Source organism: Pongo abelii, chromosome 4 (assembly GCF_028885655.2).
Source record: "Pongo abelii isolate AG06213 chromosome 4, NHGRI_mPonAbe1-v2.0_pri, whole genome shotgun sequence".
Classification (NCBI taxonomy): Eukaryota; Metazoa; Chordata; class Mammalia; order Primates; family Hominidae; genus Pongo; species Pongo abelii.
The window spans coordinates 156,071,788-156,094,275 of record NC_071989.2 but is presented as its reverse complement, the minus strand read 5'-3'; the positions used below and the strand labels follow the sequence as shown (position 1 = coordinate 156,094,275).

The 22,488-nt window shown below is 38.0% G+C and overlaps 1 protein-coding gene across 4 annotated transcripts in view; it reads left to right on the top strand.

Annotated features, from left to right (window-relative positions):
- The window catches only part of JAKMIP2 (janus kinase and microtubule interacting protein 2), a 198,408-nt gene that overhangs the window by 139,554 nt on the left and 36,366 nt on the right, over positions 1 to 22,488 (top strand). For all 4 annotated transcript variants that reach the window (XM_009241163.4, XM_054556030.2, XM_054556028.2 and 1 more), the window contains 10 exons: positions 331 to 450; positions 1,400 to 1,528; positions 4,116 to 4,199; positions 4,893 to 4,955; positions 8,432 to 8,530; positions 9,699 to 9,797; positions 11,461 to 11,514; positions 12,390 to 12,455; positions 17,533 to 17,601; positions 20,467 to 20,544. In XM_009241163.4, coding sequence (XP_009239438.2) covers positions 331 to 450; positions 1,400 to 1,528; positions 4,116 to 4,199; positions 4,893 to 4,955; positions 8,432 to 8,530; positions 9,699 to 9,797; positions 11,461 to 11,514; positions 12,390 to 12,455; positions 17,533 to 17,601; positions 20,467 to 20,544 — 861 coding nt within the window. The remainder of the gene's footprint in view (positions 1 to 330; positions 451 to 1,399; positions 1,529 to 4,115; positions 4,200 to 4,892; positions 4,956 to 8,431; positions 8,531 to 9,698; positions 9,798 to 11,460; positions 11,515 to 12,389; positions 12,456 to 17,532; positions 17,602 to 20,466; positions 20,545 to 22,488) is intronic.

Sequence of the window (22,488 nt, the reverse complement as noted above, 5' to 3'; positions counted from 1 at the left end):
CAAAGTGCTTTGGTCATAACTTAAATACAGGACAGAGTAAACCACATTAGCTCATCATGATATAAAATGTAATATGAAAGAGGCTTCAGTGTTTCTATGAAAAAAGCTACATATTATGAATTTTTCTTAAGATGTCAGAAGTGAAATAATACGAGAGAAACACTTATTGGAATTATTATGCTCGTGCCTAATGTTTTTATTTCAACAAAGAAGCATAGAGGATCCATGTCTTCTATATTCACTTACATGTATGCCAGTTGACAGTATTTTAACATTCAACTTTCCCTACTGTTAGCTGTGTCAGTAAATAGGTACTTTCCCTCCATTTAGAGGCCTGTTTTGGACCCGTTTATTGGCTATGATGAGGACTCTATGGATTCAGAGACATCATCCATGGCCTCATTTAGAACAGACAGAACACCAGCTACTCCTGATGATGACTTGGATGAAGTAAGCTTTTCTACTTCTCTAGCCTAGGGTGATATTGTCACCGAATCTTTGATTTAAGGGGGAAGAAAAAGGATTTCACTTTTAATCTCTTTTATATAAACAGCACAAAGTGATCTCATAATAGTAACCAATTTTGAGGCTGCACTTTATTATCTCTTGAAAAATAGCTTCACTTATAGCAGGTAAACCTTTTAGAAATTTCTCTCCAGTTCAGCTCTCTAATTTGAAGACTTCTTTCAAAATAAAAGTTACTTTCCAATATTCTTTATCTAGGGAAGGTAGGAACCCAAGAGGCCTTAGCAGGCTTTTGGATGTGGTCTGAGACACTGTTGAGTGAAGTGTGTTCTGTGGACCACCCTCATCAGAATGATCTAGAGGGCTCAATTACAATGAAAATTCCTGGACCCTACCGTCCAACTCCTGACTCAGGATCTTAGGAGTGAAACACCCCAGTCTGCATTGTTTCCCAAGATTCCCTGCTGATTATGTTATGTCCTGAAGTTTAAGATGTAATGCAATAAAACAGTTTTTGTGATTTATCTGGGGGAAAAAACAAGTTGCTGGAGATGAACATATTGAAAAGAAATAAGAATAAAATTCTAGGGTGTCATTTCCTCAAATTTAGTTCCAAAATCTGGATATGACTTTTTCTTATTTGGATCCAAAATTGACTACCTTCTTAAGCCCAAATGATTAACAATGAGAAATGTATCAAATGCTAAATGCTTCTTTCACTAAAATAAATATTTATGTATTTCTGCAGTGTCCATCTTGAAAGTATTACAGTATTTGTGCCCGTATATACACTTCAGAGCTAAAAATACAATCAAATAGACTGTTAAACAACCTTTTACTTCTTGTAAAAAGTGGGCAAATGTTAATATTTCACATTGAAAACAGGACCTGAACATAACACAATTGCTTTGGGGCTTTTTTTCTTAACCTCAAGAGTTTAGCAGCTGAAGAATCTGAACTAAGATTTCGACAATTAACAAAAGAATATCAGGCCCTCCAAAGAGCATATGCCCTCCTACAGGAGCAGACGGGAGGCATCATCGACGCTGAACGAGAAGCCAAGGTCAGTGTGTATCTGTGAGAGTGCTCTAAATTAGCGTGCAACAGTTACAGCATAAAAGCACCGTGGACATAAAAATATCAATAAGATAGCTTTCCCTGTATTCTTCTCTCCTCTGCAGCTTTTGAATTGTTATAGCTTTTATGTCAACAAACCTTGAATCTAGAAACATTAGAACCAGCTTAGATCAATGCTTTTGTTCTTTTAAAGATAGTTGAGTACATAGTTCTTGTTCTTGCTGTTTGAAAACATACATTTTCAAAGCTAGACAATATTGGATTTTGTTAAGCCATTTTTTAGTTTCTTGCTTAGAAAAAGAACTTTTTTATCTTTCAAAAGCAATAGTGAGCCAGTGTCTTCTCTTCGTTAACAAGTGCCCAGCGTTTACTTTTGACAACTTACCAGAATTTTCACAGACAATATCTCATTTAACCCTTGAGACAGTCCCCTAAGGCAGATATTTTATAAAAGAGAAATTTGACACTCAGAGAGGTTAATCGAATTGCCCCAAATCGCACAAATAGTAAATGGCAAAGCTGATATTACAACTTAAGTCTTACTGGGTCAAATGTTCGTTCCTTTATATCATAACTGCCTCTCATGAGCCTATTTCAACAAAAAGACAAGAAAAGATAGACATGTACTATACTAATTCTTAATATTTATTGAGTGCTTGCTGTGTTCCAGGCATTGTGTTGAACATTTTACACACATTATCTATATAATCCTAAAACAACCCTAGGAGCTAGATATGATTATTATCTTCTTTCTATAGAAGAGGAAATAATAGCTTAATAGAAATTAAATGTAGTTTAGTGAAGTTAAATTATTTACCTAGGTTTACCTAAGTTTCCTAGCCTTGTGACTTCACAGTCATAATCACCAGGCTATAATTGCCTCCTAGGTAAATTTACATGAGCCAAAAGGGAGCATGACCACCGAGACCACCCAGTGATTTCATCCTACTTTCTTTCTGGAGGGTCTACAATGCACTGAGGAGTTTTGTAGAACTACTATTGTTCAGTGGGAAAGGGTAGATGTAACAGTTATGCATTTTTCAACAGTAGCATGCATACACACATATATAAGTAAATAACCAGGTTTTTAAAAAACACCGATTTAGAACATGCAAGCAATTATTACAAAGGAATGTGCCTGTAGGCTGTCATATATATGCCCCAGTGCTATAATATTTGTGGTTAAGTGTTCTTACCAACATGGATTGGGGAATTAAAATAATAGCATATTATTTTATTTTTATTTTTTGGAGATTCCTCCAAAAAAAGGAGACTTCTTGTATTTTTTGGAGATTCCTCCCTGTTTCATTTAATTCTTCTATCTAAATAAAGATTTAGCGTTATCTCTGACCATTAAAGTCAGGAAAACTTACCATTCTTAGAAAAATAATCTAAAAGAAATGAAGATGTTAGAAAAAGAACAACAGAGTAAATCTAAAGAGACTAGAAATTAAAAAATATTACAGATGAAAGCATCATTGAAAACAAAAGATAAAATTAGGTACAAGAAAAAATAGGTTACAGTCAACATCAATTCACACTTAAAACAAATCTTAGCAAAATTAATTATTTTTTGGACCTGATAAAGGTAAATGTAATATTTAACAATCAAAAGAATTATTCTCCTCACAATGAATAAGGATATCTTTCATCGCTGTTTTTATTCAACTTTGTACTAAAAAACCTATCCAGATTGTAAAACAACAACAAAAAAATGGGTTTACAGGCAGGAAACAAATTACTAGGCTAAATCACATAGGACAACAAAGTTGCTCCATACAAGATTAGTATTCAAAACTACTTACACACACAGACACACAAAATATGATATATATAAAGAGAAAGACAGAGAGAAATTGATTTGGGGGCTTAAATTTATGCACAAAGTTTGCTCTGAAAGAATGGAAAGGCCAGGTGCACTTTGGGAGGCGGAGACGGGTGGATCATCTGAGGTCAGGAGTTCGACACCAGCCAGGCCAACACGGTGAAACCCCATCTCTACTAAAAATACAAAAATTAGCTGGGCGTGATGGCTGGTGCCTGTAATCCCAACTACTTGGGAGGCTAAGGCGGGAGAATTGCTTGAACCCGGGAGGTGGAGGTTGCAGTAAGCCGAGATTGTGCCACTGCATTCCAGCCTGGGCAACAGAGTGAGACTCTGTCTCAAAAAAAAAAAAAAAAAAAAAAAATCAAAAGAATTTGGGGAGGCAAAATGGAACAAGGCTTTCGTGAAAGAGAAATCATTCAAATAAAGAGAAGAGTGGAGAGTTACAAGGCATATTTAGGAAATAAGAAGTATGCCAGCAGGTAAGGGTTTGACTCTAGGCTGATGAGTAGTACGAAAAGATTAGAAATATAATGGGAGTTCTTGAATGCCAAGCTAGAGTTTGAATACTAACCTGAAAATAAAGAATGCTACAGGGAGTTTTAAACAAGAATTTAGATCAGAAAGATTCTTTTGTCATAGAAAATTCTTCTTTTTTTCCTCTCTCTCTCTACTTGTTGAGTTCTAGTCAAGAAAGATATTGAATAACCATTTTACTTGCTGAGTTCTGGAATTTTGGTTTCACCAGGCTCAAGAACAGCTCCAAGCAGAGGTGCTAAGGTATAAAGCCAAAATTGAAGACCTGGAAGCGACTCTGGCTCAGAAAGGGCAGGTAGGCATTTGGTTGCTAGCTCTTCTGCAGATGCAGACAATTCAATCTGACCTTCCTCTAGCTCACCTGTGCATGGGCCGCACCCATGGGCCGCACCCAGGACACAGCTTGGCTTTCTACAGTGATTTTTCTCAAACTGCATTAGAATGTTCAACTCTGTACTTCTGTCTCTGGTGTTTTTCTGGCCAGAGTATGAACCCAGCCACAACAGTGAATGAGCTTGGGCAAGAGAGAGAATGCCAGAGGAAGAGGAACCCTGTACAAATAGCCTAGAGTTGTCATAAGCTGCTAAGACCAAGACCCACCCCTCCAGCTGCGTTCTTTGCCTCTATGCTACATTTATGGTTCTGCATTTTAATGTTTTCCATCCATATGTATCTAGCCTGTGTGCATTCTGACCCTTTTCACTTTTTGCCTGTGTGGTCACTTCTGAGTCCCCAGAAGGCTGGTCCTGGATTATTCAAACTGGAAAAGGTAGAAATAGGGAGTGATGATGAAAAGGGGGTTAAATTTTCCCGGCAACTTTGGCCCCAATTTCTTTGAAGGAGTTGGCAGCGGTGGGTGCTACTTACCAGTCTTTGGCAGGCAAATGAACAGGGTGGGGAGAAGGCAGCTCTGGCAAAGTGGTTTGACGACACAGGCTCTTTCGTGCCACTCTGAAATGCTGACTGCGCGATATTCTTTGTCAAACAGGATTCACACTGGGTAGAAGATAAACAACTTTTCATTAAGAGAAACCAGGAGCTTTTAGAAAAGGTATGTTGGGCACAACACCCTAGCGGGGCAGAGGAGAAAATCATGAGAGATCCAGGAGCAGCAGGGGGTGCTCTCAGGAGTGGCACAGGGGCCAGGGGAAGGGGAGGCTTTTCCGGCGCTGCTCTGTCCTCGGCTGCGTGCTCAACCGCATCCCTGTCACCGCCATCACCATCAGTGAAGTGGCACGTGTGCATGGCTCTGCGCTGGGCATTGTGCAGACTTGAAAGGTTGTGATCCCTGAAACCTCCTGATCTGCTAACCATATATACCTATATACTGTATATATACTGTACATATATATATACATACACACACACACACACACACGTGCACATCCTGTGTAGTTGTTTATCTACAACAAAACCTCTATGAGGGCCAGACACAGTGGCTCAAGCCTGTAATCCCAGTAATTTGGGAGGCCGAGGTGGGTGGATCACCTGAGGTCAAGAGTTTGAGACCAGCCTGGCCAACATGGTGAAACCCTGTCTCTGCTAAATACAAAAAATTAGCCAGGTGTGGTGGCACATGCCTGTAATCCCAGATATTTGGGAGGCTGAGACAGGAGAATCGTTTGAACCCAAGAGGCAGAAGTTGCAGTGAGCCGAGATTGCGCAATCGCACTCCAGCCCGGGCAACAAGAGCAAAACCCCATCTCCAAAAAACAAAAAACAAAACAAAACAAAACAAACAAACAAAGAAACCTCAAAGAATAGAACTTGTTATTTTGTGAGAAGTGACAGAGTATGACTCCAAGACCATGCCGAAACCTAGCATAGGCTTAGATTCCCACTTTTAGTCTTTTTATTAAGCTTGAGTCTTTCTTTTTTTTTTAATGAAAGATTTTTTTTAGATGAATACTGTTCTTAAAACTTAAAACAGTATTCCTGGAAATTACTCAACAAATTAAGAAACAAAAATATGGCTTAGGCTTGAATAGATATAATTAATTTTGGTTATCTGAACATAGAGGCAATTAAACATAACACATTTTCAGTTCAAAGGTGGCTTTTCCTTTGATATTTACCTTCTACAAATCTAGTGAAAGATTCAGAATTTTTTTTTTTTTTTTTGAGACAGAGTTTTACTCTTGTTGCTCAAGGTGGAGTGCAATGGCACAGTCTCGGCTCATGGCAACCTCTGCCTCCCAGGTTGAAGCGATTCTCCTGCTTCAGCCTCCCAAGTAGCTGGAATTACAGGCATGTGCCACCACATCCGACTAATTTAAATAACAAAATCATCTCATATTATGTTTGACAAAAACAGAATTTGAAAGCCCAATTGTGTAAGGGAAACAATTGTGTAGGTCAATCCAAAGTTATGCAGAAATTATTTTAGAATTGTTTCTATGAATATTTATTATCCTTGACAAGTAATAAAAATTAACCACAACATCCTGGCTGGTAAGCATGAGAAGGAGGAAAAAGATGCTTGTCCTACCTCCCCTCTAGTCTGGCAAAGTGAAGACATTCTATCTCATGCTTTGCATGCTGTGAGACAGAGCTGATGTGTTCATCACATAGATGTATAGATGATGTATATGTCATATGCAGAGTGGGCAGGTATTCAAAAATCGAGAACTGGTGCTTTCAGGAAGGTTAAGGGACCCTATAAAGAAACTTTGTTGGCATTGAATGAATTACAGTCTGTGAACCACTGATCTAATTGTTTCATTAACCACTAGAACCAGCAATCTCTCTAAATATTCCACCATTGATTCAGTAGAAGTTTCTAGGAAGTAGAATCTCCTTTATAATGTTAAGTTAACTTCTACAAACTTTTGAAAGTTTACTAGACCACAAATATCTAGAGTAGAAAACTTGACTACATTTATTAATGTCACATAATTTCTCACTATTTCCCTATCTTTCTTTTCCTATTAGTTTCAGAGATGCCCAGTAATAAGTGTTATTATATTTCTTTATCATAAAAAAAGAATCTCATTATGTCTTCTATCTGATTTCCATTAGTCTTAATCTCTTTGGGCTAAAGGAGGAATTTTTATGCTCAGGCTTCTAAGAATAAATAAATAAAATAAAAGGATGGCAGAACTGACAATGAACCTAAATATGTAACTTCAAATGTAAATACATGGGAAAGTAAGATTCGTCCTATGTTAAAAAGGCCCTCATTTGTATTTCTAAATTCAAGATTTTAAATAGTTACTGTATGTAATGCCCACCCATACAGCTAATATCAAGAGAAGCTCAACATCCATTGTACTTCATAAAGATTTTCTGATCCCTTAAAAGCCAAAGATGACAGCCGGGCACAGTGGCTCACGCCTGTAATCCCAGCACATTGGGAGGCCGAGGCGGGCGGATCACCTGAGGTCAGGAGTTCAAGACCAGCCTGGCCAATATGGTGAAACCCTGTCTCTACTAAAAATACAAAAATTAGCCAGGCCTGGTGGCAGGCCCCTGTAGTCCCAGCTACTAGAGAGGCTGAGGCAAGGAAATTGCTTGAACCCAGGAGACAGAGGTTGCAGTGAACTGAGATCATGCACTCCAGCCTCAGGGACAAGAGCAAGACTTCATCTCAAAAAAAAAAAAAAAAAAAAATCCAAAGATAACTCAGACATGAACCTTGTCTACAGGGGAAGGTGCATTTGTACACAGCTAACTGAAATCCATGCTTCCTCAAGTTATACTAGAGGTCCTATAAGAAAGTCTAGAGGAAAACAAAAGGAGAGGTGTCACTTCTGAATGGATTGACTAGGGAAGCCTCTCGTGGACATTAGAGCTTATTTAAGTGCTAATGTTTAAGAGCTTAGCTTTAAGGTGTTTAAAGAAGTGTAGAATTTTCTCACATAGCAAAGGAGATAAAGTGAGCCATTTTCAGGCAGAGCTGAGTAGCTACAGAGTTCCTGGAGTAGTCAGTTCATTCGGTAGGCCACAGTTTCTAGATTCTAGTGTTTGCATGATCACGTGTGGGTGTGTTTGTACAGAGATGACAGTGATAATATTTAAAACTGGAAAGCTAGGTGGTAATCAGATTATTAAGGTTTTTGAATTCAGTGTTAAAGAGCTGGCTTTCTTCTGTAGTAATTGAAATTCAGCAAAGTTTTGTATATGATGAGAGCTGTTAAAAAAAATTTCTGTAACAAATGTAACTAGAGAAATAAGAAGTATCAATCCCTCTTATGTATACCATTAAATTTGGTTCTAGTAGACTGTCTCTGACCCATCACAAGGGCAAAGTGAGTATTCTCAAATTCACTATTCACAGAATTCCTAGATTTTAATTCCAAGGAACAGAGACGTCTTCTGGCATTTTTCTCTGTGACTCAAAAAACTCAACCGAGGGATAACTAGAAGGAAAGCCAAAGCCAAGGCTTATTTTATTCACATCTACTTGGGGATTTTTTCATGGTCTGGAGGACTCATTCACTGAGTAAACTGAACACTATTCATGCTTGCTTTGCAAAGTTGTAGGTGCTTTTCTCAATGCTTACCTAACTTCAGGATTTACTTTATTAGATAGAAAAACAGGAGGCAGAAAATCACCGGTTACAACAGGAACTACAGGACGCCAGAGACCAGAATGAGCTGCTGGAGTTTCGAAACCTAGAGCTAGAAGTAAGGAAATGATGATGATAATAATAAAAATAATCGTAACGATTAACATGCACAGAGCACATTGAGGAGCTAGGCGCTGTATTAAGCGTTTCAGATTCATACTCTCATTTGGACCTCACAATCACCCTCAAAATTATATAGCGGAGGCAACTGAGATTAACTAACTTGCCTAAGTCCTGTGACTAGTAAGTGGTAAAGCTCTGATGCAACTCAAAACTGTCTACTTAGATACTGTGCTTTTCAACACTACTATCTTTTATAAGCAAGACTAATAAATAATTTTTAAATAAGTTAAATAATAGATTTCAACCATCCTCAACATTTCATTGTTTTTAAATACTCATGTCCATCCTTAATTAAATTTTGACTCATTAAAACATGTTACTTCAATAATTATATTTCAAAATGTGCTATATAAAAAATATTTTGTAGATAAATGTGAATTTATAAGTAAACGTTTTAGTCCCTAATGCATTTATGAAAAAAAGGCTAAGAAGCAAGGTAACTTGTCTTAGAAAATACCTTGATTAATCTGACCAGATTTCAGATGTTTGTTTTTTATTTTGCAAGTAAAACATAGAAACATCAGATTTTGATTGTATCCTGCAGAATCTGACTTGGGATCTGGTTCAGTGTATGTTGATATATAAAGTATAAGAAAAATTCCCATTTAATTTCTGTTATTTTGCCAGTTATTTCTTCTTTAGGCTATTTCAAATTAGGTCTGGATAAAAAGTTAGGTGTTAGTAGGCTTCAGTGAAGAAGAGTCATTCTTTTGTAGCCCACATATCTTACTCATAAAGCTTGAACAGATTGAATATGCAAAAGGCTGTTAGTGGCCATAAAACTTCATGGCAAGACCACGCTGAGATATTTGAAAGCTCTAAATATTCATACAGTTTAAACTGGAGCTCCACTTCCTGCATTTCCCTGATCAAAAAATTTGCAAGAATGGATGACACCATCTATAAATTCTTCTTCTCAATCTCTTAGTTGACTAGTCAGTTTTTTCCGTCACATTTAATCATGAACATCTTGAGATTGAATTTTTTTCTTTTTGCCAAATGACAGTGATAAAGTGCTGAAATAGCATAAAGAGACCACTGGTTTAGTGTTTAATTAATCAGTTTTGTTTTTAATTTCCATATATTCTTCACTGTGTTTCAAGGAGAGAGAGAGACGATCCCCTCCATTTAATCTCCAAATTCACCCATTCTCAGATGGTGTGAGTGCTCTACAGATCTACTGTATGAAAGAAGGTGTTAAGGTAGGCAGATATTTAATTTTTTATGTTTGTAGAAATTAGAAAAACTGGGAATTGGAAAAGGGGAGGTTACTTATGACTATTTTGTCTTTCAGTCACTGGATGTCATCATTTTGATACAAACTATGTAGGAATTGAAAATAGTCACTTCTACTAGAAAATTAATAGAATGTTTTTTAATGTGTGACAGATATACAAATGAAATGAAAAAACACAGGCATCCATGATTATTTAGAACAGAGTCATATGAAGAAAGACGTTGCATCAAAATTAGCCTTAATTACCTGGGAGAAATGTGAAATCAATTTAATACTTCAAGAAATATATTTCAAGTCTGCCAGATAGAAAAATTTGAGTCCCTTTGTTGAGCCATTCTAGGTGCTATGGAATTCATAATCAAGGAATTGCAGAGTTAGAAGAGGTTTGAAGTCATCTAGTCCATCATCTCTTTTGATGTGTTTAATTTAGGGAGGATTCCTCTTTTGGAAGGGCTTAGGGTTTATAACAGGTTGCATATTAAATAGAATACAATTATCTTTTTAGTGCTACTGGATATATTTTAAGTGTTAGAGTTGAATTGAGGTAGCTCTTCGCCTGGGGAAATATATTGTCCTTCAGTGAAATCACATTGTGAATATCTGTTCCTAGGGTAAAGCTGGGGTGCTGCCTGCTATTCCTGGTCTCTCCTTACCTTCTGCATGGCCCTTCCTGCTCCCACTCTGAGCTGCCAAGTATACTTGCTTCAGTTGCCTTCTCTGTACTTATGAGATTGAGCTAGATTTTCCCTTTCCTGGTGGTAGGGCTCTACTATACTGCTGTTTGAACATGAGTGAGAGGAGAACATAGTACTAATACGGTAAAAAGTGGAGAAACTTTGGTAGTAATATTGTGCTTCCTTGCCTTCCATCTTAAACCATTGTCCTGGTGTTTAAACTTCTGGCCTTCCTGGGCGGCATGGTAATTTGTCAACCAAAGCAATTTCTGGATTTCACTGTAATTAAATGAAAAGAATTTACTTTGCCTTTTCCTTCGATGCCTTTTTTCTCAGATAAATCACAAACAACCTAATCCAATGAACTCTTTCAAATGGAGTTCAGCTGCTTCAAACTGACTCAAGGAACAGGGTAAAAATAAGATAGATGAAATTAATGCTAGCCACCTTAAAAAAAATGGTACTGCACTACAGTTTTCTACATGGCAGTCAAAATTCAATCAGGTCAGAATTTTGCTAATTAGAATGAAATTGGTTGATTCTTTATATTTATTACCTATTACTTTTTTATACCTGAAAGTCTATCACAATTGAAAAAAAAAAGGTTTGGCAGTCATGAGAAGAAAGTTAATGAGAATATTCCAAGCCTTTTACTACATGCTAGACTCTTTCATACACAGTCTGTTTATCCTGAAGATCAGCTCAGCCTACGAAGTAGGAATTTATTATCTCCATTTTGCAACTAGCAAAATTAAGAATGATCTGTTAAGTACCTGACCCAAGTTCACACAGCATGAAAGAAGCAAAATTGAAACTTAAAACTAGGTGTGCCAGATTGAAAATATCCCAAGAAAGTTCAGGCCCTAAAATGTCTTCCTCTAACTTCATGTTCAGGCACTGATGGAATAGTGGGCCATATTTGTCTTTGACATGAGTTTCTGCTTGATTTTGCAGGATGTGAACATCCCTGATCTCATAAAGCAGCTTGATATCTTGGGTGATAATGGGGTAAGTAAAGAATTGATTTAGTATAGATATGAATTTGCCTAAACAGAGGCAAGAGATACTTAACAATGCATCATGTGTAAAGTAAGAGCAACTGAGATGCCATTTCACTTAAGGATGTTGCTCCTTGGGAAGAATATACAATTTATCAAACAACTTGGCTAAGGGTTGTAAGGATCTCTGGAAGGTAGTAGCAGAAATGAGACCTGGTAAAGTGCTTTTTGTGGGCAGGTTTCAGGTTTGAATGTCAACCACATCTCCAATAAGTAAAGCTAATTATTGTCTGACTCTGGCTCAAAGGCATCCAATGTGAAATTAATCAGTCACACATTTGCAAAGGCTGCTAAATACTAGGGTTGTTGGCAGTGCCATAAAAATGGACCAGGAGGCTGTAATGCATTTTCTTTCCAAAAGCATCTTCCAGACACGGTCAAGGCACATTAATTCAGTGGGAGGACCATTTATTGTGATACTAGGTGAATGATGCTTGTAGGTTGAAGGAATCACCGTTTTTCCCTTGAAAAATTATCAAAGGAGAGAACAGAATTAGTAAAATTACATCAAGACTTCTATGAAAAGACTGTTCTTTATTCCATTTTGGTTTCTGTTTTTCTCATAACATGACTATTAATAAAGTATGCCTCCAGTGACACAAAATCAAATCAGTGTTAAGGAGATATTTTAAAAATCACGTTTAATATACTTCTTCCAGGTTTCGATTAACTCTTTGTTCAGAATTATTACCAAACAGAATAGGAATTTGTTAAGGTTCTATACAGGCTTATACAGAATGCTCTGTAGCAGTCCATCAGACAGTATTTTTTTGGGGGTAAATAATATCAGTATGTTCAGCTTATGGCCTTTCTTATTTTTTACAGAATTTAAGAAATGAAGAACAAGTGGCCATAATTCAGGCCAGCACTGTGCTGTCCCTGGCAGAGAAGGTAATGAGCTGTACAAACATTTCAAATCATCTCGGTGTCTGGCTTAATACTGAACGAGCAGGCTAGTGGGCGAAGGACATTCCCTCTGCACATGACTGTGTGTGAATACCTAATACACATTTTATTTTTAAGGGTAGTACAACCCAGATAGAATGAGAACACCCAAAAGAAAAGTCTATACACTGATTTGGGATGGGTGGATAATTTTTGCTTTGAAGTTCCTTAAAAATATATATAATTCTTTAAAAACAGAAAACCTTCTGGATTACATTATTTACGCAATCCCTACCAAGCTGGGAAGCCACAAAGAAGAATTTTGCAGGGTGATGATAAACTGGAGCATTGCTCTTGTCATAGACTTATCCTGGGGTGTGTACATACCATTGCTCCCAACTGATCTTGTGGCTTAGCGGTGGCTCATTGCCTTCTCATTCAAAGCCGGACATAGAGACCGTGAGGAGAAAATCAACACTGACTGTGCTCTGGCTCCACCTTGTGTCTAAACCTGGTAAATGGCCAGATAAATTGGTGTATTCAGAGTACCTCATGAATCAATGCATAAAGCCTGGCTGGGTGGTATGTACCTATAGTCCTAGCTACTTTGGAGGCTGAGGGAGGAGGCTCACTTGAGCCCAAGAATTTGGGGCTGTAGCGTACTATGATCATGCCTGTGAGTAACCACTGTACTTCAGCCTAGGCAACATAGTGAGACTCCATCTCCTTTAAAAAAAAAAAAAAAAAGTACCAGTAAATACTTGAGAGTCATGTGCACATGGTTGGATAAAATGAGAGCAAGCAATCAGCTCTCTCCAATCTGAAATGAGGGAATTCTACAGGTCAAATGACAGTTAAGTTACTCAAACAAAAGAATGAAATAAAAAACAGGGAGAACAAAGAAGAAGTATAGCTATGAAATAAAAAGACACTTAACCAGGTGTTTTTTAAAAAGGACATTTTGTTGACAACTGGAGAAATTTAATGTGGACTGGGTATCAGATGACAGAAGTAATTAATGTTAATTTTGTAAAGTGTACCAATAACCTTGTGGGGTTTTTTTTGTTTTTGTTTTTGTTTTACAGAAAGGCTTTATCTGTTAGAGATACACATTGAAGTATTTACATATGAAATAAAATGAAGGCTGGAATTTTTTCTTTTAAGAAAACTTACTTCCTACACAGTTTAATTACAGACCTAATCACTTTCTCTGATCCCTCCCCAGCAAATGCCACATTATCTCTAACAGAAGGTCCAAATTTAGAATTTGGCATACAGACTCCCTGGGATTTGAGTCTTATCTACCTATTTCTCTAGTGTCTCCTCTCCCTTCTCTCCCTCCATTCTCTCTCTCTTTCTCTCTCCATTCTCCACTCATGGTCCTTTACACTGATCTTTTTACCTGGAAGATAGTCCCATCTTGCCTTTCTACCTCTGCCTGGCTAAATCTTGATCATCAGACCTCCCCATACATGAGGAAGCCTGCCTGTTCACCCAAGCCCCCTTAGGTGTTCCTGCTCTATGTTCCCACAGTGGCCTGTGCTACTGCTCCCATGACTTTTGACAATTGCATTGCACTGTCCATTTGCATTTGTCATATGGCCCCATCTAACTACCACTAGACTCTAAGGCCCTTGAGGACAAATAGTTGTGTCTGTCCACTCCCCACCCCGTTTTTTGCCCTAGCTTTTCACATCAGTCCAGCACATGTAGTTAAGTGATGAATAAACGTTAACTGAAGGAGCAAAGTTGTGAATTTGTGAATGCTCACAAGACACCATTTCAGTGACAACATAAAGATGAAAAAAACACAGTCTGTGCCTCCAGTGCTGCTATCATCTGGCAATGATAGCGAGAGAGCCTTATTCAGCTGGAATCATGAAGGGCTGCAATTCTTTATTGCAAGAAAAAATCACCTTGGTTTAGGGCTACAAACAAAACATGGGCTGATTCTATGGAAGATGAGGACTGAGGAGGTGAAAGAAAGGAAATACAGCCTTGTGTGTCTCACATTTACTGAGATTGATGGGAGAAATATCTTCTGCTCCCTGCCCTGTGTGGGTGCAGTACAACTGTACTTATCAGAACCAACAACTGTACTTATCAGAACCAAGACTTGCGCAGTGCTCCTTTTGAGATAGGCACTTTCTAACTTCTGGAGACTAGGTACTATTGTGACCTTTATTTCACACAAGGAATCTGAAGCACAAAAAAGGTAGATAACTGCCTAAGGTCACACAGCCTGAAGTTGATGGAGTCAGGATTCACACCCAAGGAGTCTGGTTCTAAAGCCCATGACCTTACGTCTTGCACCAAACTCCTCCTCCTGCAGGAAATAGGCTTTGCAGACCCCATGGGAGCTGGGCTGTCGGAGCTGAGGCAAATTAGCCCATGCCTCTGCTTACCTTTTTTGCAAGAAAGGTATAGGGACCAGTTGAACAAATACAGGGTGATGACTCTGTGCTTAGCACTGTGGTAGAAAGCTAGGAACCAGATGAACAAGACACAAGCCTTCCCTAAAGTGCTCACGGTCTATTCAGCTGCCTTTTGTGCAGACTTTTGCAATGCACAGATTAAACTTACCTCTTGTCTGTGGGATTCACAGATAAAAGTTTCTACATCCAAGTAATTCTAAACATCAACAATGAATGTCTTGAGACTACCAATTTGAATAGCACTCTGCTATATGGGAGTATGATCTTTAGCCAGAGTTTGAGCCTAGACAAAATTCCAACAAGCAAACCCAGTTGTCACTTTGTATTCAAAATAATGGCAGTGACCTTGAGTGAGAACATATTAGGGGCTGGATACTGCACTCAATGCCATAAGTACATTATGTACTTATGTACTGTTTCTTACAACCATTCTATAGCTGCCACTATTTTTTAATTTGTATAAATTTACGGAGTACAGGTGTACTTTTATTACATGGATACACGGTGTAGTGGTGAAGTCTTGGCTGTTGGTGTATCCACCACCCAAATAATGTACATTGGGATACCATTGTTTTTATTTTATACATGAGGAAACTGAGGCTTGGGATATTCAGTAACTTGTCCTGGATTACACAAGTAGGAAGAAACAGCAACCAACACACAAATCTATATCTAACGCTCATGGTATAATGACTTTAGTTCACAGTGCTCTTAAAAACATGATTTTAGAAAATATGTTTCTTGATAACAAATGGACAGCAAGCAAGATGAAGGATTTTAGGTTTTGGATGGGTACAATTGCAATATGAGTCTATTTACACAAAACCCATGATTGACTGAAATTTGTTTCAAGGGGAAACCATGTGTGTGTACAAAGAACTGAGAGATTAGCACCTCTCCAGTCTCGGCATGCCTCTTTTCTTTCACCATGTTCCCCACAGCCAAGGAGTGGTTGAACATGGTATCCCCTTGTAAGTATCAAGGCTGTCGTGTATAAAATTCTCGCTGTGCTGCATAATTTATCACAGGTAACCTAGAAAGAACTATCTGGGGCTGGGCGCAGTGGCTCATGCCTGTAATCCTAGCACTGTGGGAGGTCGAAGCGGCTGGATTGCCTGAGCTCAGGAGTTCAAGACCAGCCTGGGGAACACGGTGAAACCCCGTCTCTACTAAAAATACAAAAACTTAGCCAGGCATGGAGGTGTGCACCTATAATCCCAGCTACTCGGGAGGCTGAGGCTGGAGAATCGCTTGAACCTGGAGGCAGAGGTTGCAGTGAGCCGAGATTGTGCCACTGCACTCCAGCCTGGGTGACAGAGTGCGACTCTGTCTCAAAAAATAATAATAAATAAATAAATAAATAAATAGTACCTTGTAGTGAGATACCACTAATACATGCAATACACAATGGATACTGCCTCATGTTTTTTACTTCCTTAATCTTTACTTATTATTAATCCCATTTGACAGACAAGAAACTTAAGACTTAGAGAAATCAGGTAACCTTTCCATGCCACCCACCCATGAAAAGCTGGAATTGAAATTACGGCCAAGGTAGTCTGTCTTCAGAACCCACTTAATTATTATGCCCAATTGCTTCCCTAAAATATAAGCTGACATTTAACTTGCTAGAGACTCATTATAATAATTTGTTCTATAAAAACCTGTATATGGTAGGGTCACATATTATTCAAAGTCTGCATTCAGAGTGTTTATCAATGCTAACATAAATATCATATATTCTGAGTACTGCGAAAGGTAAGTTTTTATGTGATTTAGAACACCTCCACTTCACAAAAATGATTCTTCCCCACTTTGCCGTAATCAGTTTTATATACTGAAAAATTACCATTGTCCCAATTCTCCAGTGTACCTGGCCTTCTTTCTCTCATCCTGCTTCCTCCAACAATAGAGCTATTGGACATGATGTCCCTTCCACTTGGAACTTCCTCTTCATTTTTTCCCAGTCATCTCTCACCCATTCTTTGGACCCCAGTGCAATTATCACTTACAAGAAAGCCTCCCATGGTGTTCTCCAGTAAGGGCAGGAGTCTTGTTGATCTGGTTCACCACTACAGCCCTAGGACATGGTACAGCACCTGACACTTGCTAGTCATCCATAAATGCATTTGTTGAATGAGTGAATGAATGAATACAAGGAAGACCGTACTCTTGTTTCTGAACTATGAGATAAAAATGTGGGTCAGGCACGGTGGCTCGCACCTGTAATCACAGCACTTTGGGAGGCCGAGGCAGGTGGATCATGATTTCAAGAGTTCAAGACCGGCCTGGCCAAGATGGTGAAACCCCGTCTCTAGTAAAAATACAAAAATTAGCCAGTCGTGGTGGCAGGCGCCTGTAATCCCAGCTACTCGGGAGGCTGAGGCAGAGAATTGCTTGAAAGCGGGAGGCGGAAGTTGCAGGAGCCAAGATCACGTCACCGCACTCCAGCCTGGGCAATGGAGTGAGATTCCATTTCAAAAACAAACCAAACAAACAAACAAACAAACAAAAGTGTTGTTTTTGCTTCAGTTCTCAGTCTTCTTCCTGAGATATAAGGGGAGGAGACTGAGCACCTCATGGGGACACACAGATATACACCATATCAAGCAGCCATGTCAAACACTTTTATCTTGTTAACCCCTTAGTGGATCCAGCAGATTGAAGGAGCAGAGGCTGCCCTACACCAGAAAATGATGGAATTGGAAAGTGACATGGTAAGTACAAGATGAGATATTGTAAAAAGTAAGAAAAACTTACAAGGCAAATGGAAAATTAAAGTTGCCTCTACCAGTTTTATCTGGCACTGATGAAAGTTTGTCATCTTTCCATTATTATTTTATGTACAGAAGATGGAAAAAAAATTACCAGAAGTACCAAACAATTTCAGGCTATATTCTCCCCAAAAAAATGTTAGTTTTTGGAAAATATCAAAACTAATGCTGAAGAAAATTGAGTTTTCTTATGTTTTCTTTCTTAGGCTAGATAATTTTTCCACTTTATTTAATTAACAAGGAAAAATTACAGAAATGGAGGGTGTAACTCTGATTTTAAAAATCCCTAAGCTACCTTACATCCATTAGAATAGCTCTTATCAAAAAAAAAAAAAGTAGAACAAAAGACCTAGTGCAGCGGCTCACACCTGTCCCAGCAATTTGGGAGGTTAAGGCAGGAAGAGTGCTTGAGCGCAAGAGTTGGAGAACAGCATGAGCAACATAGTGAGAACCCATTTCTACAAAAAATAATTAGTGGGCATAGTGGTACGTGCCTGTGGTCCCAGCTACTCAGGGGGCTGAGGCAAGAGGATCATTTGAGCCCAGGAGGTGGAGGCTACAATGAGCTATTTTTGTACCACTGCATTCCAGCCTGAGCAACAGAGCAAGAACCTGTGTTTCCACAACCAAAAAAATAAAACAAGTGTTGGCAAAGATAAGGGGAAATTGAAACCCTTCTTCACTATTGATGGGAATGTAAAACTGGTACAGCCACTATGAAAAAAAGTATGGTGGTTGCTCAAAAAAATCAAAATAGAATTACTATATGATTCAGCAATACCACTTCTGGGTATGTATCCAGAAGAATTGAAACCAGAGTCTGGAAGAGATACTTATACACCCATGTTCATAGCAGCATTATTCACAATAGCCAAAAGGTAGAAGTAACCCAAATGTCCATCAATGGATGAACAGATCAAGAAAAGGTGGTGTATACATATCATGGAATATTATTTAGCCTTCAAAAGGAAGGAAGTTCTGATACAAGTTACAATATGGATGTACTTTCAGAACACTAAGTTAAGTGAAATAAGCTATTCAGAGAATTATAAATACTATATGAATCCACTCATGTGAGGTGCTAGATTAATCAAACTTAGAAACAGGCAGTAGACTGTGGTTGCCAGAAGGTGAGAAGGGGAAACACAGAGCTGTTGTATAATGGGTATAGTTTCAGTTTTGCAGCATGAAAAATTCTTACATTGGTTGCATAACAATGTGAATATACTTTGTACTACTGAACCGTACACTTAAAAATGAGCCAAAAATGAGTAAGGTTGTAAATGTTACATGCATTTTACCACAATTTTAAGTTTCTTTTTACTCACCAAGTCTAAAAATTGGTTATTATTAACTTACAGCAATGCATAGAAATTTATAACAAGATTCATCTGGACACAGTGGCTCATGCCTATAATCCCAGCACTTTGGGAGGCCGAGGCAGGCAGATCACCTGAGGTCAGGAGTTCGAGACCAGCCTGACCAACATGGAGAAACCCCGTCTCTACTAAAACTACAAAATTAGCCGGGCGCGGTGGCACACGCCTGTAATCCCAGCTACTCAGGAGGCTGAGGCAGGAGAATCGCTTGAACCCAGGAGGCGGAGTTTGCAGTGAGCGGAGATCGCGCCATTGCACTCCAGCCTGGGCAACAAGAGTGAAGCTCTGTCTCAAAAAAAAAAACAGAAATTTATAACAAGATTATGATTAATGTTATCATTATAACTAGAAAACATGTAGTGGATTCCTATTGCATCAGGGAATGCTATAAAAACAACTTGCATTCGTGTAGCACATTATAGCTTATAAATTATTTGCTTATATTTTATACAGTGCTCACATTTTACTAACAGGTTAGGCTCCAGTGTCAAAGCATATAAAAAGAACAGTTTTTTTATTTTAATATTTGGCCAAGAAAGCTTTCCAAATGAACAATTTCTCATCAAAATTACCCTCGAAAGCTCTTTAAAAGCGCAAGTATTAATTAAGCAATTAGTCCGTATCGGACTGTTCTAGGTACTGGAATTCAGCAGTCACCAGCAAAGTCAACAGCACAATTACTCCATACAGACATATGATCTCTCAAAAGTCAACACCATTGAGTTTTTCTTCAGAGTTGGAAGAAGTCTTTGTTCCTTCAGTTAAGCACCCAAAGAAACAATTGACTTGTGCTTGGGACTATATTGTACCCAAAATATAGTTTTAAGTGCTAATGGCAAGATGCTCATAATATGAGAAGCACACAGAAACTGAGAACAAGAGAGGGAACATCAGATTGACTTTTCCCAGCTCACACTGGCTTTGTGGCAAAAGCAGACACCCACTCATTAAGCAGCAGTGTGGGTGGAATTACTCCCACTCTTTAAGTTTCTATTTTTGTCCTTATGTTTGCTAGTTGTACACAGATGAATTTGAATCAGTTAAACTTGTTGATTATGCAACCCAGCTATGTTACATTTTATCACATTCTTACAAAAATATATTATCATAATACATTTACATAGATAAGCTTATTATTATTAAACACTAGTCAAAATCTATACTTAATCACTTGCTCTCAGATTAAAAACCTTTTAGAGCATTCTATGTGGATTTTTTATTATATCTTTTATGCTGCTTTCCATTGATTTTCACATTCCTGTGTGAGACTATGAGAGTTGAACTATTTCCCTAACACACAAAATTTATGACTCTACAAATGCTAGTGATTTGTCTTATGGTAGAATTAGAGGAAACATTAATCAATACCATTTGTATGTCACTTTCTAGCTAACTAAGCTGACTCTATCAATATGGCCCTTTGTTATAGGAACAGTTCTGCAAAATAAAAGGCTATCTGGAGGAAGAACTAGACTACAGAAAACAAGCTCTTGACCAAGCATATATGGTAGGTACAACAAGCGATAGAGACACCCACAGTATTTACAGTTATGCACTGTGGAATAAAGTATCCTATTTAATTTTCCATGCTATGTACTTGAATAGATCATGACATGCAGTTCATTCATTTACTGGTTTTCAGATCTAATTTTAGAACAAATACATTCCTAGCTCTTATTCTAAGATTCTTATAAGATATTCTTATAATATCTAATAAATATTTAATTATACTTCTTTTTTAACAATTAAAAGGCCAGACGTGGTGCCTCATGCATGTAATCCCAGCACTTTTGGGAAACCAAGGTGGGCAGATTCCTTGAGCCCAGGAATTCAAGACCAGCGTGAACAACGTGGTGAAACCTTGTATCTCCAAAAAATAAAAATACAAATACAAAATACAAAAATTAGCTAATCATGGTGACATGCACCTTGTAGTACTAGCCACTAAGGAGGCTGAGGAGGGAGGATTCATTGAGCCTGGGAGGTCAAGGCTTCAGTGAGCTGTGATCGTGCCATGTACTCCAGCCTGGGCAGCAGAGCAAGATCCTGTCTCAAAACAAAACAAAACAAAAACAATTAAATATATGTTGTTGGATAATATTAAATGAAGAACAGTTTGGATGGCAGTGTAGATTAAAGAGAAATTTTATTAAACGAAATCCAATCATTTGGGAGTCTGATCTAGTGGTGGAATAATGTGTTTAATGTTTGTTATGCATATTTTTAATTCATTTATCTCTTACAACAACATTGTGAGGTATAGGTAAGATTATTATTCATATCTTACATATGAGGATAGTAAGATTTAGAGAATACAGGGACTTTGCCCAAGTTGATAAATAGGTAGTGTGTAGATCTGACTCCAGATCCTGTGGCCTACTATAATCCAGCCACAGTAACTGAGGCTTCCATGGTAAATGGGCTGTGCCTTTTTGTCTCCCACAGAAGATTATGCTGATTAAGGAGCATATGTGATCCATTCCCCTCTACCAAATTCCTGTTACACGATTCTTCATACTGAACTACCGCTCACATTTCATCTCTCCTTATGCTCCACCCTCCATTAATTCACAGTTATGAATCAAAAGAAAAAGAGCAAATTAAAGGAACATTTCAAAGAATTTCTAGCAGAGGTTTTTATAATGCTTTCCTGGAAGCAGCTTGAGTCACTTTTGGGGAAAGAGTGAAGCACTTAGTCCCTGCTTGTAACAAAGATGAACTTGTCTTTGCATTCCAAAATGAGTAAGAGATTCTGAGCTTGTTTGATGGGGAAAGAAGAGAATGGGCATTTGTTGCTAATTAGAGACAGAGAAGGAAATGAGTTTTGCTTCACTTCTACCTTTCACCCTTGCCTCTTCTACCTGTACGAAATTAAGTTGTGTTTATGTGGGTCCCGAGACTACTGAGTACTCATTCAGAAAACCATATTTATCCTTAAAAACATGAGACCTGCTTAGCCCAGGACAAGAGCTAGGAAAATATTTCTCACCAAAGCATGTCTGGTCACTTCTGTCAAACTTAGAAGGAATAAGATTGTGGATTTTAGCAACTGTTATCCGAAGCGTATCAAAAAAGAAAGAAAAAGAAGCAGATATAAGAGGCAGTGCATCCTTCATCCACAAAAGATAGACTCAGAGAAATATTATAATGAGAGCAGCCATAAATCTCAGAGAACTTAAAAACAGACCAATTCCAAAACTTTAGATCATTTTTGGATTTTATTTCTCAATTTTATTTCAAGAAAAAATATGGAGACCATAAAGCCATCTTCAAGTACCAGAGGTTTGTCATGTATTAATAAAATGGGGGCGGTATTTTGTGCATAAGATATATCTCCAATTTTAAATATTTTGTTCTAACTTAGACTATTTATTTCTGGAAGTACAGCCACCATGGTAGATGTCTTTAAATGTATGAAGAGCCGTCTTGTTGTTTTTTGTTTGCTTGTTTT